Genomic DNA, 17,982 nt, shown 5'->3' with positions numbered 1-17,982 from the left:
TTCTCCCCGCGTCCCGGCTCAGGCAGCCCGGCTCTCTTCTCCCCGCGTCCCGGCTCAGGCAGCCCGGCTCTCTTCTCCCCGCGTCCCGGCTCAGGCAGCCCGGCTCTCTTCTCCCCGCGTCCCGGCTCAGGCAGCCCGGCTCTCTTCTCCCCGCGTCCCGGCTCAGGCAGCCCGGCTCTCTTCTCCCCGCGTCCCGGCTCAGGCAGCCCGGCTCTCTTCTACCCGCGTCCCGGCTCAGGCAGCCCGGCTCTCTTCTCCCCGCGTCCCGGCTCAGGCAGCCCGGCTCTCTTCTCCCCGCGTCCCGGCTCAGGCAGCCCGGCTCTCTTCTACCCGCGTCCCGGCTCAGGCAGCCCGGCTCTCTTCTACCCGCGTCCCGGCTCAGGCAGCCCGGCTCTCTTCTACCCGCGTCCCGGCTCAGGCAGCCCGGCTCTCTTCTACCCGCGTCCCGGCTCAGGCAGCCCGGCTCTCTTCTACCCGCGTCCCGGCTCAGGCAGCCCGGCTCTCTTCTACCCGCGTCCCGGCTCAGGCAGCCCGGCTCTCTTCTACCCGCGTCCCGGCTCAGGCAGCCCGGCTCTCTTCTACCCGCGTCCCGGCTCAGGCAGCCCGGCTCTCTTCTACCCGCGTCCCGGCTCAGGCAGCCCGGCTCTCTTCTACCCGCGTCCCGGCTCAGGCAGCCCGGCTCTCTTCTACCCGCGTCCCGGCTCAGGCAGCCCGGCTCTCTTCTACCCGCGTCCCGGCTCAGGCAGCCCGGCTCTCTTCTACCCGCGTCCCGGCTCAGGCAGCCCGGCTCTCTTCTACCCGCGTCCCGGCTCAGGCAGCCCGGCTCCCTCCCCGCGTCCCGCTTCAGGCAGCCCGGCTCTCTCCCCGCGTCCCGCTTCAGGCAGCCCGGCTCTCTCCCCGCGTCCCGCTTCAGGCAGCCCGGCTCTCTTCTCCCCGTGTCCTGGCTTGGGCAGCCCGGCTCCCTCCCCGCGTCCCGGCTCAGCCAGCCCCCGGCCCTCTCCCCGCGTCCCGGCTCGGGCAGCCCAGACCTCTCCCCGCAGCCCGTCTCTCTTCTCCCTGTGTCCTGGCTCAGGCAGCCCGGCTCACTCCCCACGTCCCGGCTCTCTCCCCGCGTCCCGCCCACCCCGGCGAGGGCGCTCCATGCCGGCCGCCCCCCGGGCCTCACCTGCCGCTGCCGCCCACAGCAGGACGAGCCCCCAGCAGTAGCGGCACACGCCGCCGCCCGGCCCAGCCATGCCGCCACTCCTGCGGGCGCCAGGAGGCGGCGGGACTTTAAGAAGTTCCCTGGCCCAGGGCAGGTCTGGGCGCTGCCCCCGCCTCCTGCGGCGCCCGCCCCGGCCGCGGTGTCCCGCGCTGGATGGAGGTGGCCCCGACGAGGCGACGGTTTTCCCACGCGGCGGCCGCGGATGTGCCCCGGGATGTGCCCGGGAGCGGCGGCGGCTTCCTGGACCCAGTACTTGTTTGAAGCCCCCAATGCCTGGCTGGAGGAGTGGGAGTCACCCCCGGCCGAGGTCTGGCCTTGCAGGACACTGAGGAGGCCCCTGGGCTTCCCAAGGGTGATTAACCAAAAAGGTTTATCAGGAAAGGCCTCCGAAGGACAGCAGGAATAGGGTGGTGCCTTGACAAACTACGTGCTTTGCATCACAGGAAGAGCAGCTTTTGGCCCTGTAGGGAACAGCAATTGTGTGTGTCCCAGCAGAAAACCTGAATGGCAGACCTTTTCCTTAGGTTTTACAGGTAGAAACAACTTTCCATGTAGTTTTCCCTTGAAACCCATTGGTTCTGATAATTTTTAGGCACTATCATTTTGTCTCTCCCAGTGCTGGATGTTTTACTACTGTCCTAAAACAGCCTTTATTTGTACTTTGTGTTTCAGTAATTGTTTAAGACAGTTCAGATTTGATACCGGTGCCTGCAGTAGCCTCACGTAACACGGTCACATGCCAACCAGTTCAGGGCAAGCAGCAAGCCGTGGCCTCAAGCCCAGGGTGAGCACTGTAACCCCACAGGCTGCAGGGATCCTGCCATGCCATCAGTGCTTTGTTCTGAGCTACTTTTGGGGATAAAGATAAAACACAGTGATGTTACCTTTTTTTGCCTCCCCAGTGAAAATTTACTCTTAAGGGTCTAATCATGAATGGATGGTGTGTTTGCTTTGGAGGAATATTTTCAAAGTTATTTCCAAATCAGAAACTCACCTCTGTCACATGCTTCTCTCAGTTTTACTATGTTGGTGAAGTAAAACAGAAAATTATATTTTCCATAGAATGCCATGTATAAGATTATGATGGGGGAAAAAGAATTTAAAACAGGAGCTGGAGGCATGTGAAGACTAGGATAGAGAGCACTAATACATGATGCTGAAACAGGAGATGAGTGACAAGTGATGTTCCTCAGGGGTCAGTATGGGGACTTGGCACTGTCTACCATCTTTGTCAGCAACATGGACTGGGGTTGAGTGCACCTTCCTCAAGTTGACTGATGATACCAAGCTGTGTGGCACAGCTGACATGCTGGAGGGAAGGGATGATATATCCAGAGGGCCCTTGACAGGCTTGAGAGTTGAGTCTGTGAGAACCTCATTAAGTTCAGCAAGACCACATACAAGTTCTGGACATGGGTCAGGGCAATCCCAAGCCCAAATACAACCTGGGCAGAGAATGGATTGAGAGCAGCCCTAGAGAGAAAGAATTGGAGTGTTGGCCAAGGAGAAGCTCAACATGAGCTGGCAATGTGCATTTGCAGCCCAGAAAAGCCAACCATATCCAGGGCTGCATCAAAAGCAGCATAGGCAGCAGGTTGAGGGAGGTGTTTCTACCCCTCTACTCTGCTCTCATGAGAACACACGTGGCTGTATAGCCCCAAACATAAGTAAGACATGGACTTGTTGGAGAGAGTCCAGAGGAGGACCCCAAAAATGCTCAGAGGGCTGGAACACCTCTCCTGTGAAAACAGACAGAGAGTTGAAGTTGTTCAGGCTGGAGAATACAAGGCTCCTTATAGCACCTTCCAGTACCTAAAGGGGGCTTACAAGAGAGCTGGAGGAGGGACTTTTTACAAGGCCATGTAGTGATAGGACAAGGGGCAATGGCTTTAAACTGAGAGAGAGTAGGTTTAGATTAGAAATTAGGAAGAATTAGGAAGAAATCCTTTACTGTGAAGGTGGTGAGGCAGGGGAACAGCTTAGCCAGAGAAGCTGTAGATGCTCCAGGTTGGATGTGGTCTTGAGCACCAAGGTCTGGTGGAAGGTGTCCCTGCATGTGGCATGACAGCCTTCTCAAGGAAAAGTCTGCTGGCAGCCCCTCCACACAACTATTCCCTTTGATCTTGACTGGGGGGGAAGTGCCTCATTCCTAGAAAAGAAAAAACAATACAAGCCAGAGAGGTTTCTCCAGCAAGTTAATACCTAGTGATTCAAACTGTTTAACAACTTGGATTTTACATTTCTTAGGTGGAATTTCAATTTTTATTTTATTAAATGCTTGCTGCTCTGCTGTTCCTTTCCCTATTTTTTCAGGGGGGTTTCCTTTGGTTAGCACAGTACTTATTGAAGGCAAAGCGTTATTCAATCACTTGTAATAAACTGGCCAGATAAGAGAATTAGAAAGGAAGTGTAAGATCACCGCGCCACTTCTGAAGCACACGTATGTTAGTATTGTGGTTGTTAGGTTTCAGATATTGGATAATGCAGCTGTTACCAGAGTCAAGTTAACTATAACTTCGGAAATTTCATTTTGTGCTGTAGAAGAAGCCCAGTATACTCTATAATTAGGGAATGCAGTTTCTGGGTTTCCTTTAGTATTAATCTTATCAAGATTTCTTATTTAGGAGCCATAAATTAACTTCAGCAGTTTTGAAAGTATCATTTGCTCTGTTCACTTCAGTGATTTTAACTCTTCGCTGCATGGGAAGCATATCCAGTCTCTTGGAAGTTGACTGCATTATTTTTGACTGGATTTCAATCTTGCCTGATTTATGGACAGACTTTGATATTTTAGTAGCAGTTTCTTGACCCTGACAATTATTTGTGTCTTCAATTTTAATTAAGGGTTGTAGTGCTACTTCTTCATTATTATTAGATCTTCATCTCTTGCTCTAAACAGATTTGCTCACTATTTCCCAATTCCTCCACTGAGCACAAAGTTCTGAGTCACAAGATCATATTTTTGAGGATGTTAAGGGTTTTACATCTTGCAATTCTTTTTCTGGTAAGATTCTCTTTCCTTTATGCACATTCCAAAGCTCTGTTTCAAGCTTTTTAACATGGTTTTGTTCAACAGCAAACAGCCTCTCTGCTTCTAGCTGTTTTTTCCTTTTCAGCACCATGCAGCCTCTCTAATTGCAGCCATCTCTCCCTTTTAGAGTTCAACTGAAAGTAAAATTCTTTCACTGAATCTTATAAAGATAGTATAAGTTCATTTTCAAAATTTGTAAGTGTGCCGGTTTAAAGGTAAACCTGCAGGAGAAATGAACCCAGCTCAAGAGAGATTATAAGTCAGAGTAACAATTTAATAAAAAAGTATTACAATAAATGCAATTACACAAAGAGAAATTGATTTTAACCCACAAAACCCAGAAATATAGCTCAGCACCCTGAGGCACAAACACAATGGTGTTTGTTAGCCCCTGTGCTGAGACCCACGTGGTTCCTCTGACTCCAAAGTAAGAGGAAGGGAAAAACCTGTTGGTGCAGGTGATGGTCGCAGTCTCGTTGAGAGCGGTGGTTGCAGTCCTGTTCAGGTTCTGGTCCTTCTCTGGATCTGATGTGTGGTCCCCAAGGTCTTTAAACCCCAAGATTATATACCCTCAGATCCGGGAGGGAAAGCCCAGTACCTCCCCCACGGCGGAGAGTTCCACAATGGGTGATCTAACTCTGTGAGTCATAGGCTATTTTTGGAATTATTGATGGCCCATTAGCAGACATGCCCCCCCTCAGGCTGGGTGTGGAGGTGCTAACATCTTCCTGGAGGGGAGTTATCACAGCTCTTATCTCACAGGCTTCTTTCACACCCAGCTTACATCCTGAGGGGTCAGGTGTGCCCTGGGCAGCCGCTGCAAATGGTCCATTGTTAACAGTTTATGGGAAATGAATAGAGGGTGTAGAATACAGAGCTTTTGGTCACACTCACGCAGTGATAAGCTGGTCTCACCTGCTGAACTAGGATAGTGAGTAACCACTCTTCCATTATCTAAATTTTCTTGCACCACTTCTACCTCAGAGGTAGGAGGGCAACTGAGAAATTTTCTAAGGAAGAACAACAAAATATTTGCTTTAGCCACCCAGATCAGTCATCTTTTTCCAATTCCCACAGAAAAAAACTCACACGAAACACAAAGGGAACTTGGCAACTTAATACACAACTTAACACACTACCTCTCAGTTGGTGACCGTCACACCCAGCCTGAGGGGTCATCTCTGTTCATGGGCCATACTAGGCAGCTGAATAAACCTAGACCATCAAAGATTCCAAAAATATCCCATGACTCACAGAGTTAAATCACCCATTGTGAAACTCCCTGCCCTGGGGGAGGTACTGGGCATTACTCCCTGAAACTGAGTATATGTAATCTTTGGGTTTGGGGACTTCTGGCACCACTTGTCGGATCCAGAGGAGGACCAGAACTTCCACAGGACTGCAACTGCCACTCTCGACAAGACTGCAATTATCATCCTGGCCTGTATCAAAAATAGCATGGCCAGCAGGACCAGGGCAGTGTTCCTTCCCCTGCACTCTGCATTGGTGAGGCCACACCTTGAGTACTGTGTTCAGTTCTGGGCCCCTCAGTTCAGGAAAGATATTGAGGTGCTGGAGCAGGTCCAGAGAAGAGCAACAAGGCTGGGGAAGGGACTGGAGCACAAGTCCTGTGGGGAGAGGCTGAGGGAGTTGGGGTTATTTAGCCTGGAGAAGAGGAGGCTCAGAGGTGACCTCATCACTGTCCAGAACTACCTGAAGGGAAGTTCTAGCCAGATGGGTGTTGGTCTCTTCTCCCAGGCACTCAGCAATAGGACAAGGGGGCATGGGCTCAAGCTCTGCCAGGGGAAATTTAAGTTGGATATCAGGAAAAAATTCTTTACAGAGAGAGTAATCAGGCATTGGAATGGCCTGCCCAGAGAGCTGGTGGACTCCCCATCCCTGGAGGGTTTTAAACTGAGATTGGACATGGCACTGAGTGCCATGATCTGGTAAATGGACTGGAGTTGGACCAAGGGTTGGACTTGATGATCTTGGAGGTCTTTTCCAACCCAATCGATTCTATGATTCTATGATCCTGATCAACAAGTTTTCTTTCCTTTTATTTTGCACTCAGGGGGACCACGTGGTGCTCAGCACAGAGGCTAACAAACACCATTCTGTTCTTGTCCCAAGGTGCTGGGTTATACATCAGCCTTTGTGGGTTAAAACAAGTTTTTCTCTGTATCATTGTATTTATTGCAATCTCTTCAGTAAATTGTCACTCTGACTTGTAATCTCTCATGGGTTGAGTTCATTTCTCCTGCCAGTTTACTTTAAAACCAGCACAGAAGAGTAGTCAAAATTTATTTTATTGTGATGTATAGGTGACAGGTATGTGCAGGGACAGAACCATGTGGAAAACAAACTGACCAGAAGATAGGTCCATCAATTCAGTGCTAAGGTAACTATTTATCTTTAGAAAATGATACGAAATTTGTTATCTGATGAAAGCTGGAAAGAGAAAGGCTGCTGAAAACTAAGCCCTGTTTAAATTAAATTGTTTCAATCAATGTCAGCAGACATTTGCTCTAAAATAATTTGTATTTCAGAAGTGTCAAAGATGGAACCCATAAAACTCCTCTTTAATAATTGACTTATGTCACTTCAAAGACCAGAACAGCTCTGCTTGAGATAGTACCAGTGGGCTTCTTCAGGCTTGGTGAGTCCAGCACTTGCCCCTGCATTACAGCTGCACTTGCTGAGCATATCAGACGCAGCAATAGCCCAGTGGTGCCCAGTAGCGTGGCACTTGCACCCAAGAATGCAGACATAGAGACAAAGCATGCTGATTGGCACCATGAGGCAGGCTTTATACCTTTTTATTGTGCTGATATCCTTTTTAATACATGCCAGGTTTAGAATACCACTACTTTTTTCTATCCTTCTCCCAATGGATGGACACAGACAGAAGATGGTATGGTAGTAGTGCCAGTCCGATTTTAAGACTGGTTACATATAATGTGAAAGCTGTGGCTTTTGATTCTGCTATTTCTGTCTATTATGTTCTTGGGTATAGGAATTTACATTCATTAGGCAAGAGGACAAGCCCCTAAGCACCTCATTATTTAATTTTTCCAGGAATCTTTGCACACCAGATCTATTTACATCTGTGTTGTTCTTTTTGTGTGTGTGTGTCCTTACAAAGCCAATTTATATTGACAAAAAACACTTGTTCTTTTTAAATTTTTTAAAAATTTTTTGGTGTTTACTTGAAAAAAATGCTGTTTAAACCCAATGATTTTGCACCAATTTTATGGTTTAAATACTGACCTATATTTGACAATGGTGGAAAAATTAGCTCTGCTTTGAAAGCCACCAAAAGGCCCTTGCAAAAGTTTCACTCAGCAGATGCTATTTTTTATATGAATGCTGATTTTCTTTTACATATGTCCTCTATGCTTTTGTTGCTTTTTGAAGCTGTTTATTAATATAAATGCCACAGTGTCAGTTAACGAGCAAGTCATTTGAGTAAAACCTGCTTAGTTGTGCAACTGCATCCAAAAGCTGAACTGAAAGATTCTGAGGTTAAGAAATTCATATAATTTCATTTCCTTAATTTCTGTTGCACTTCTGGTGTGGGGGCAGAAGGAGAAGCTGTGGAAAGATATGAAAGTGTCCAGTTTTGGAAAAAAGTTTCATTTTTCAGGCCTAGGAGACTTGGATAAGCTCTAGAAATCATATTTCTGGAGTAATCTCCCAGTGTAAATAACAGAAGTGTTGTCTCTTGAACAAAGTCAGCTTGATGAAACAAAACATGTGAGACACAGGGGAAAACAAAAGAAGAAGCAAAATAGCAACATATCCAGGTTTTACATATGATATATTTGATGTTATTTTGAAATATATTACAGCAAATCTTTCTTCTAATAAAAGTTACAAATTAAATACAACATTTAAAAATCATGACAAATTAAGGTTTTACTGTGAATATTTTCAAAAGTGGATTGTTGAACAGACTATCACAGTTTAAAAAACCTAACTGAAACAAAAAACCCTACTATTTTCCAGACTCAAGTGCAGATATTTTCATTTACCTCAAATCTGGCTGCATGTGTCCTACTGAAGTCATCCGATAATTTCAACGTTACAGTGAAGAGAGGTTTGATTTACTGATATCAGGTCACACGGTAGAAGGCTGCTTGGAAAGATATTTTTTCCCCTCTGGCTGAAAGTGTAAGCCTCCAGCCTTCACATGAAGTTCTCCAGAGAGCTGCTGCAGCTTCTTGAGTCCTACTAGACATGCAGTTTTAAATATATGTGGTACAATTCTCTGTGCTGACCAGTTGCAGGTATTCCAGGGTACCCGATCGGTAGCTGGCTACCCGTGAAAGCTTCTGCGCCTTGAACCCTTCATTTTCCCTTTTCTGGAGACTATTGATTATCATCTCTGCTAAGTCATCTTGTAACCGCTGCTGGTTCTCCCTGAAAGGAACAGGATGGAAAAAAGAATTCAGTGATTCACATGTTTTTAGTGATTGCCAGATCCCCGGTGTTTTTTAAACATTTCTATCCCATGTCTGTCTTAATGACATTCACACACTACTGATAAAAAGTGTGGACAGGACCAAATTTGGGAATAGAAGTCAGGATTTCCACATGAGTTTTCCAGATAGTATGGATGAGTGTCTTTGTGCAGGAGAGCTGTAGCTCTGTCATCATTGACAAAAAAAAATCATGATCATTTACATGAAAAGGAAGGCACAAATTAGATTGAATCCCAATCAAAATAAGTTCTAGCTCTCACACCATTACTGGCACCAGCACTTTCACTATTCAAATTCAGGTAGCCTTTAGTGATAGAGCTGCCATCTTTTCAGAAATTTCTTCAGTATATCTGGCTTTTGCTGTAGTACCACACATATGATAGTTTTTAAGGGACAGTGCTATCTGAGGGAGTGAAAACAAAAACATCACTGTGACTCAGCTCAAGATGTACTTTCACTAGTTGAATTCCAGAAGAATTGCCAATTTGGTAATTCTTAGAGTCTTAACAGACCATACTAATTTTAAAGAAGGATGTCTGAGTTTATGAGAGAGATGCACCCCAGAAGTAGTCTTGACAGGATTTCCTGCTCAGCCCACACACAGGTACTTTCCTTTAGAAAAATAACAAAGTTCGTGAGATTCTGTAGTAGATTAAAAATTTGATTATTTCTGTTTTGCCCTGAGAAAACCCTCATCTTTTGCTTAGCCTCCTCTTTTCTCTGATGTAGTAGGAATAAATGGGCAGCGAAGTTTATTCATGCAATGGACACATTGTGTAAAACTCAGAACTGCAGTAGAAGTAAGCTGTAACATTTACTTGTGCCTTTCAAGTGGGGAACTTTCACATTTAGTGAGTCTGCAGGAAATAATGCAGTACTTGAATGCAAAATACATACTAAATAAATGCAACAAGTTATCCTGGCATCAATTTTGCATAGTTTCTCAGAAACAACCCTTGCTGTATTTTATGCAATTCTAATGAAAAATGATGGCTCAGTTACAGGACAGCAACCTCATTGTTTTTTCCTGATAACTTCTCTCTCATGTGTTAAAAAGTAAGCTCTCATCCAATTTTTAAAGACTTTATTCCTGTGTGACACAGGGACTTTGTTCACTTCCTGTAGCAGAACACTGATTGAAGTCCTGCAAGTTTCATTCCGCCTACAAATTTTCCTACAAGGGCTCACAAGCCTTGGTATTACACAGAGCTGCACATTCAGGTGTGGTTATCCTCTTCTTGTGCTCTGACACACAGGTGCCACTACGACTAAATTTTGGGTAATATTAATGGTTTTCATTTTTCTGTCCATCTTTTGCACTTATCAGCAACTTGTCCTGTAAGACTTACTTCCCTTCCAAGGAAATGAACCTGCTAAATGGTTATAGAAACAAATAACCTTCAGCACACACATAGTCCCATGTCATGATTAATTACATGTTTGTATGTATAGACACTCTTAAGCATCTAACTATTGAAGAAAAGTTCAATAGTATAAAAAATCCACAGGTGCCAAGGAGGAACAATGAAGGCTAAAGCACAAAGAATGGGAATTTCTCTCCCCTTTTCACATATAAAGACCATCTTACACAGAAGGAGGTGTTGGAAGATTGTATTTCTTGTCCTCAGTACCCGTCAACCAGTAGGTAATCTCTGTTCCTCTGCCCTAAATATATATGACAAAGAAAAGAAAGCACAATTTTGGGATTAGAATTTAATTCCTTGTAGTTAATTTATTTAAATAATACTGTATTTCTCATTGCCATGTTTGCCTCTGCTTGTTTTCAGTAACTGATGCTGATGGCAAAGAACTAAATGTGTCAGATGTGAGAAGAAGAATGGGGGAGATTCAGCTGCACGCTCACTCCCTTGTTCCGTGACTTGAAACACATGCCATGGGAGAGGTGAGCTGTGCTACCTGCCATCAGCTCCCAAGGACAGACAAGTGTAACAGATGGAAATAACTGGCTTGTAGAGGGACAGTCAGATATTGGAGCAAGATTGGCAATAGATTCAGCTTCCCTTTCATCAGATGAATTCACTCCAGAACTCTCTGTTTCAAATGGTATCTTTCATTTATTCTTCACATCTTTTTATGATTTAATTTATGACTTAGGATGCTCTTCATTGCCTGCATTGTCTTTATAGAATTCTCTTCAAACATTAGAGACTGTAATACTAATTGATCTGAAACCCTTTTCCCCCAGCTCTTAAGTTTCGGGGTACTCTCAGCTATATAATACTTTTTGCTATCCCTCTTCTCTGTGTTCATGCATGTTCCTGGCAAAAGTTACCTTCAAGTACGTTTCTCCTCTCACTTCATACTGGAATTGGCAGTCTGTTCTTTTCAGGATGTTAATAGTGGAACCATTTACATGAATCCTTAAAGCTGAAGAATAAAGACAATGAAAGCTCAACCTGGAAACTTACCATATAATCTTATTAAGCATAAGTGAAAACTGGTGCTATAGCAGAAGTTCCTTCAATTGTTATCAACATAAATTCTGAGAGTTAAATTAAATGAGAAGCAATTACACTGCTGTACAAAAAAATCTGACTCCACTACATAGTATATCTAGGGAGCTGGTACAGCCACTGATCTGAAATACAGGTGGCAGTGGTATCTGTAGTATTTAGATGCCAAAAGTGAAAAGAATAATCATGAGTGACCTATATAGAGAATGGGAAAACACAGGGTAGAAGGAAGAAAAACTGGCTCTTGGCACAGTTCCCTAATGATGAAGACATAATTGCTTCAACTTAAAAGACACAGTCAGTATATTCACACAACAAAGCTGTAATACAATTCTAGGTCAAACTAAAATCTACAGTTCATAAAGTAAAATTAAATTCCAGACACATAAGTATCATATCTTCCAGAAAAACTCAGGCAGTGAACCAGTCTACAAACTGCCTGTTACCAGCACTGAAGCATGAACAAGGAACAGCTCTTCACTGCCCAGTGAAGTGCCCACTGTCACTTTGGACAGTTAAATAATTGGTAATGAAACCAAATAGGGCCTCTTTATCTCTAAAACTTTTGCAAGATGATAATAAATTATTCTCAGCTGGAAACAGATGCTTCAGTCACAAACTAATCAATAGCCTTTGGTCCCGTTACACTGACAGGTAAAATTAAATCCTTACGCAAGCCTGTGGATTCCATCCTCGAAGCTGTGTTTACTGTATCGCCAAACAAACAGTAACGAGGCATTTTTATTCCAACCACACCAGCCGCACATGGACCTAGAAATGAGATGCAGAGCATTAAAAAAGATGGATTATGAGACTGTTTGGGAGGTGCCTCACTATTGCAGAGCAGTGCAGTGCCTGCTGGAGCTCCGCATTTCTCACCAATGGCAATACTCTGTGCCTCATTTCCCACAGTTTCTTGTGGTCTCTTCTTCCACTCCAAACCAAGCCTAGCTCTATTAGTCTTGCATAATCTAATAAGAGCATAAAAAGGACACAGCTGCACAGTGTTAATTGTATTTAAGCACAATTTCTATGCAGGAAAAGAAATTCAGTTATTAACTGTCAGGTTTGGAAGCAAGAGAAAAACAGAAGAAACTTCATTATGGAAAAGTGCATAGTGGAGCCTCAAGCTGTTTTCCAGTGCCTCACTGACTTTCTCTGATATGTTCCTCCCCTGGCAGCTGGGTTTCAGGTGGTTGATGAGTTCCCAAAGTTGTTGAGCTATCTGGATTCCCCTTTCACAAGAAGCATTTTTATAGATAAGTCAAAACATTAATTCCTGCATAGGCTTGACAGAACTTTTGCCTCCAAAAGCGTAAAACACAGGCCTGTATTTTTCTGTCTAGATAAACATAGCTGGCCATGATTGATCTCCACTTTGGTCAGGGAAGAACAATCTATGAAGGCTTATTTGAAACTACTGGTTTAATCATACCAGGAACAATAGTGGTTGCTCATCCTGACTTAAATTGTGAATGAATGTGTTATTTCACTACAGAGGAGCAAACCAGTGATATTTATGTGTTGCTCTTCCTCCAGGTCCATGTTTTTCAACCCAGTTCCTCGAGGAGAGCAATTGTGTATGAGGTACTACCAGATCTTGTATGGGAGTCAGTTCTATTCAAGAACAAGGCAACAACGTTGTCATTGTTGACCTAGCACTGCTGCGTACCGGAGTGAATTCCAATGCGAATCCAAACAGGCAGACCTGGCAGATGTCTCAGTTCAAAAGATCCCATGAAGCTGAGGATGTCCAGAGCCATCATGGAGATGTCTACTGCATGCCGGTTGCCATTCCTCTTGGGTAAACCACTCACCACCATGTAGGCATCACCAATGGTCTCCACCTGTGGAAACAAAATTAGAACTCACTACTTGCAGACATCAGAAAGTACATACTTAGTTTAAAGCCAAAAGCTTTTATCAGATCCTCCTGTTCATTATTCAGTATTTCTTTTCTGGGGAGGATTGATTAGTTTAAGGTACCTGACACCATTTGGGTATTTGAGTGTTTGTATCCAGCCTTCCTTTTAATGAATCTATGACCACATAGTATAGAAAATTTGGTATAAGCAGGCACACTGGAAGCATATTGAAATGAGGTAATCCTGACCTGTTTTCCTCTCCTTTGTCTTTGCTTAGAAGGCAGAGTCCCAAATCCACCATATTATGCAATTTGATTTGTGTGTCCCCTGGTTGTTAACTGAGCAGAGCTAATCACCTTGTAAACATCATGATGGTCAAGAATGTGGTCAAAGTTCTTGTAGATATCATTCAGCATATCTACCACCTCCATAGGGGTGCTGTATTTGCAGAGTGTGGTGAAGCCAACGATGTCACTGAAGTAGATAGTGACTTCTTCAAATAGCTCTGGCTCTACCAGGCCAGTCTCCTTCAAAGACTTTACTACTGGCCTGTGGGAATGAGAAGGTAGGAAGACAGATGAGTGGTGTTTACTATTAAAGGTATTTTTTCATGCAATCCAACCACATCATTGCTTTCTGTGTAGGAAACATCAAATAGTTTGCTGAAAACTGCCAAGGTATTTATATTTTAGATGCCCATAATGCCTTTCAGCCAGGAACCTCAAAGCACTTACTAATGGTAATTAATGTGCTACAGCCTTACAAAATCCAAGTATGTTAATAGCTATGAGGAAACTGAGACATAGACAACTGAGCTTCTTGGTTAAGGCCAGAAATAGGGATATTAAGTCAAATTTCAAGCTGAAATTCTAAAATTTCTGACATGTAGACCTACATTCTACCCATACAATCCGTAACAACAGACATTTTTTTCTGGTTTTCCAATTTAGAAGTAATTTCATCCTGATAATTACATCACCTCATCCTGATATCAGATGAGGTATCATAGTTGGATAATTTTATGGAAAAAAAAAGTTCAATATCATGACAGTCAATATCTATTCAGAGGGACCTACATTTTCTTGAAATTCTAAATCCAGGAAAATATCTGTTCCTAGTGGGGATATTAGGAGAGAAGAGAATAACTGAAAGAGACCCAGAATATTACAGTTTTTGCACAATGCTGTGATCCATCTACAATGAGACAATAATAGAGTGGTAGGAACAACAAAGAGTGGAAGGAGACATGGATTCCTTGTCACACTGTCTATACAGCCAGATCATTTCAAATTTTCCTCAAAACTGGATTGAACAACCTTTTTTTTTAAGATGAATCAATAAAAGGATTATATTTTTTAAGATAAAATCAATACTCTGACTACTGAAATACCCTTGAAAATAGTCACGACGTAACAGAATAGTTTTACAGATGTTTGCAATGCCAAAATTACTGGTATTACCGATATTAGGATATCAATAATACTTATCCTATACCATACCCTGAAGAATCCATCTAGCCCAGCATGGCCCAGCTGACCTCAGCGCCTCTGTTGCATTGCTAAACCCTAGCCTGAAGTTGGACTGCACTCCTGCTGTGGAGCTGGAGACACTCTCTCTGCCTAGCAAGTACTGCAGCAGAACGGAGCTCTGTGATGAGGGGTCACTGTACATCTGTGTGTTCCAAGGAAAGCAGAATGAAAAAGGCTTGTGCTGGAAAGGGGGATCCTGTGCATGAAGAAATGTTGAGGAAGATTATGGGTCCCCATCGAGATGGGTACCATCTCGATATGAAACTCCACCATGGGGTGGAGAGCCCAGGTACAGCTGCTGCTTCTTTCTTTCCTATCTGGATTAGATTAGAGGGGGGGACATAGAACATTAACATCAATCCCAACACCTACTCTGCATGAACCAGGTGACATATGTAAATAAAATGCCAACAAAAATCCTCCTGGCCCGTTACCTTGGAAGTAACATGAAATTAAGCCTGTCTGCTCTGTCTCGCTCTGCTTTGTATAGCTCTGTCCTTTCCTCCACCAGGTGTTCCAAGTTCCGGGAATACATCTGTAGACGCCGGATCAGGGTATCCATGTAGCTTTCGTTGGTCTGGCCATGGAAGTTACTGCAAATAACAGAATCACACAGGAGTCATGATAGACATTCACTGTTGAGAGCAGCCAAAAAGAGGAAAGGAAGGAGCAACAGGAAACTTCTCCAGTGTTTGACTTCCATGTAGTTAGAATGCAAAATGCCTCAAGTGCATCATTCTTTTACTTGCTTGGAAGGCTTATGTATATGAATTGAAAGTCAGTGATCCATGCTTGTCAGTTGCAACTGGTAGTTCTTAAGGCACCCATCTATCACCTAGCCCTGAAAATACTGTCAATTCCAGATTACCTTGGGTAGTCCATGAACATTCATTTGTACAAAGCAATTGAGAAGCTCAAATTCTGATAGGAAGCTAAAAATAGTAGGTAAATAATTGCATATGATGTTTAGAGGAGGATTTCAGCCAGAAAGATTGAGACAATTTGGGGCTGTGTATTTAGAAGACAGAATATATCAGAACAAATAGCAGCTCCTGGGGCAGTCTTGCTCACAGGATCCTGCAGACTGCAGCCTACTAACAACGCCTGGAAGCAGAAGTATGGTAACATGGGCCACCCAAAAAAACCCTGTTTGTCTGGACAGCCTGCACTTGCCAAAGCAGTCTGAAAGTAGATGGGACCAGGCTAAATGGAAGAGTCAGATTTGTATTGTATCCAACTGGACTTTAAAATCACTCCTACTTTAAACAAATTCTATGTCAGGAATGCAATATTTTAGGCCCCCACAAGGAGATCATCGTACTGCGTGTGGCAAGAGACAGCCTCTTGGCTTTTGTAGGATGGAGGCTTAGGACATGAACCAGGAGGCCTTTCTATTCAGCTGTAGCAAGATTATTCAACTGATACATTCAGTTATGCATAGTACTGTTGTCCTTCTGCCCATGTAAAGTGTAAAATTATTCAAGTACTGTTGAGGTTTCTTGATGGGGAGAGCTTTAAAAACGGGGGAGCAATTGCCCAAGGGAAATGATTAAAAACTCACTGTTTGGTCATCAAAATAATTAATTCATACCAAACTCTTAAGAAACAATGCAGCATTGTCCAGGTGAAAGGCCAGTATAACCCCATAGGGTTTGTCCAGCTATGGCCCTTATTATTTTCCCACAACTTTGTACCATCACAACCCTGTAATCAATACTTCTCGTCAGTTACAACCCAACATTTTCAGTCAGCTTAATTTGGGACCATCCAAACTTTCAAATCATCCTCCAACCATCTATGTGCATTCACTTCCCGAAACTTAGATGACATGAGTCAGTATCCAACTCTTGACTAGAGACAGGGAGTGAATTACTTAAATAGTTTAAATCTCTAATTATCCAGCTTGCTACTTTCACAATGTACCAATTTGCAGTATCCTCACTCAGCTAGTCCATCATACACATGTGTACGTATATATACCCACATGCTTCCCTACTTTTCAGCCGAAGAATAGAAGAGGTTATAAGTGAACACAACAGGCTTTTCCACTGACTGAATCATAGTCACATCAGTTTACACACTTAAAAATGTGAGCTTTCTAACACTTAGGAGGAGTTTGGAGCATCTTTAAACAAAGCCCCTGCTGCTTACCTGAATATTTTAGCCAAAGTACTCTCAATTTTCTTAAAGTCAGGCCTTTTCTCTGGATCTTCCTCCCAGCAGCTCTTCACTAGAGTATACACCTTCAAACAAAAATTTAAGGAAAGTCCACCTGAGTTATGGATATAGACAGAAAGTAGTGCTAAAGAGCACTGTTTCATTAGGGAATTTCCGGTTACTCTTGACTGGCAGCATATTAAATTGTGTGACTAACGTCTTGAACCTATGGTTAAAATACTCATTGCAGGCATCTTAAACTTAACTCTATGATGACTAGTGATCTGATCTTAACTTGAATTTGCAATACACAAATGAAAGGCAAGTAAATGGATCCAGTCTTGCAACTGGTGTCAGATACAGTTAATGCTGTGGTAATTATATTTCCAATACCCTGAGTTTGGGATTTTTCTGAAGCTGGTTATTTAGCCAAAAGGAATGGGGTTCATTGCTGAATATGTGGATGTCTACAAAACAGACATTTCCACCTGAGCAAGAAGCCCTAGGGACTATATAATCAGTGGAGAGAGGTATACTCAAGGTGTGATTCATCCCATTTCAAAGATACCTAAAATAGGTCAGAAGAGTGGCACCATATAAGTCACTATTTCTTTCCAGTGAAACAATTTCCATGAGTTGTATTCCACTTTGATGGTAACAACTACAGAACACCATTTCTTCCCACAAAGTTAGGGCATTTGGCATAAAATGCATAGCTTTCACACTCCCATGATAATGGGCTCTAGTTTGGCCAGGACTTCCACCATTCACCCAGAAAATGCCCTAGTTAATTATTAGCTTACTTCCATCTGTCTTTCTCCCACTGTCTCTAAAGTCAGGTCTGGTCGGAAAGGCTTCACTCCTTTGCCGCTCTCCACCCTGTAAAGTTTCTCTAACATAGGAAAAAAATCAAGGTTTTAAACATAAGAAGGACATTGTTTATGGATAGAATTCTATGATAGAAAGTCCTGTACAAACACAAGTGTTGAAGACAGTTCCCTCATTTTGATGTGAATTTCAGCTTTAGAGCTTTTCTAAATATGTGGCACAAGGGAAAATGAAAAGGATCTGTGAACAAGCTTGAAACACATTTATTAATAATGTCTGATTATTTTTGGGATAGAATTTTACTGAAGGAAACATAATGAAATGAGGAAGGTTTGTAATGCTGGTAAGAGCAAATCTAGAGCAGCTAGGGTTGCCTAAGTATGTTCACTATGCATGATAACCTTAAAATG

At 43.5% G+C, this 17,982-nt stretch overlaps 2 protein-coding genes across 2 annotated transcripts in view; both read right to left on the bottom strand.

Annotated features, from left to right (window-relative positions):
• Positions 1-1,579, bottom strand: part of PLBD1 (phospholipase B domain containing 1) — a 46,492-nt gene extending 44,913 nt beyond the window's left edge. The window contains exon 1 of the mRNA XM_071551923.1: positions 1,166-1,579. Within this exon, the coding sequence (XP_071408024.1) occupies positions 1,166-1,235 (70 nt within the window). The 5' untranslated portion in view covers positions 1,236-1,579. The remainder of the gene's footprint in view (positions 1-1,165) is intronic.
• A 6,464-nt stretch (positions 1,580-8,043) lies between these two features.
• GUCY2C (guanylate cyclase 2C) overlaps positions 8,044-17,982 on the bottom strand; it is a 43,007-nt gene continuing 33,068 nt past the window's right edge. The window contains exons 19-27 of the mRNA XM_071549892.1: positions 17,548-17,636; positions 16,739-16,830; positions 15,022-15,180; positions 13,415-13,607; positions 12,866-13,040; positions 11,866-11,964; positions 11,013-11,107; positions 10,308-10,384; positions 8,044-8,657 (exon numbers count right to left, since the gene is read on the bottom strand). Coding sequence (XP_071405993.1) covers positions 8,483-8,657; positions 10,308-10,384; positions 11,013-11,107; positions 11,866-11,964; positions 12,866-13,040; positions 13,415-13,607; positions 15,022-15,180; positions 16,739-16,830; positions 17,548-17,636 — 1,154 coding nt within the window. The 3' untranslated portion in view covers positions 8,044-8,482. The remainder of the gene's footprint in view (positions 8,658-10,307; positions 10,385-11,012; positions 11,108-11,865; positions 11,965-12,865; positions 13,041-13,414; positions 13,608-15,021; positions 15,181-16,738; positions 16,831-17,547; positions 17,637-17,982) is intronic.

The sequence above is a fragment of the Pithys albifrons genome, chromosome 3 (genome assembly GCF_047495875.1).
Source record: "Pithys albifrons albifrons isolate INPA30051 chromosome 3, PitAlb_v1, whole genome shotgun sequence".
Classification (NCBI taxonomy): Eukaryota; Metazoa; Chordata; class Aves; order Passeriformes; family Thamnophilidae; genus Pithys; species Pithys albifrons.
The sequence above is the reverse complement of the archived record's forward strand: the minus strand, read 5'-3'. Positions and strand labels throughout refer to the sequence as shown.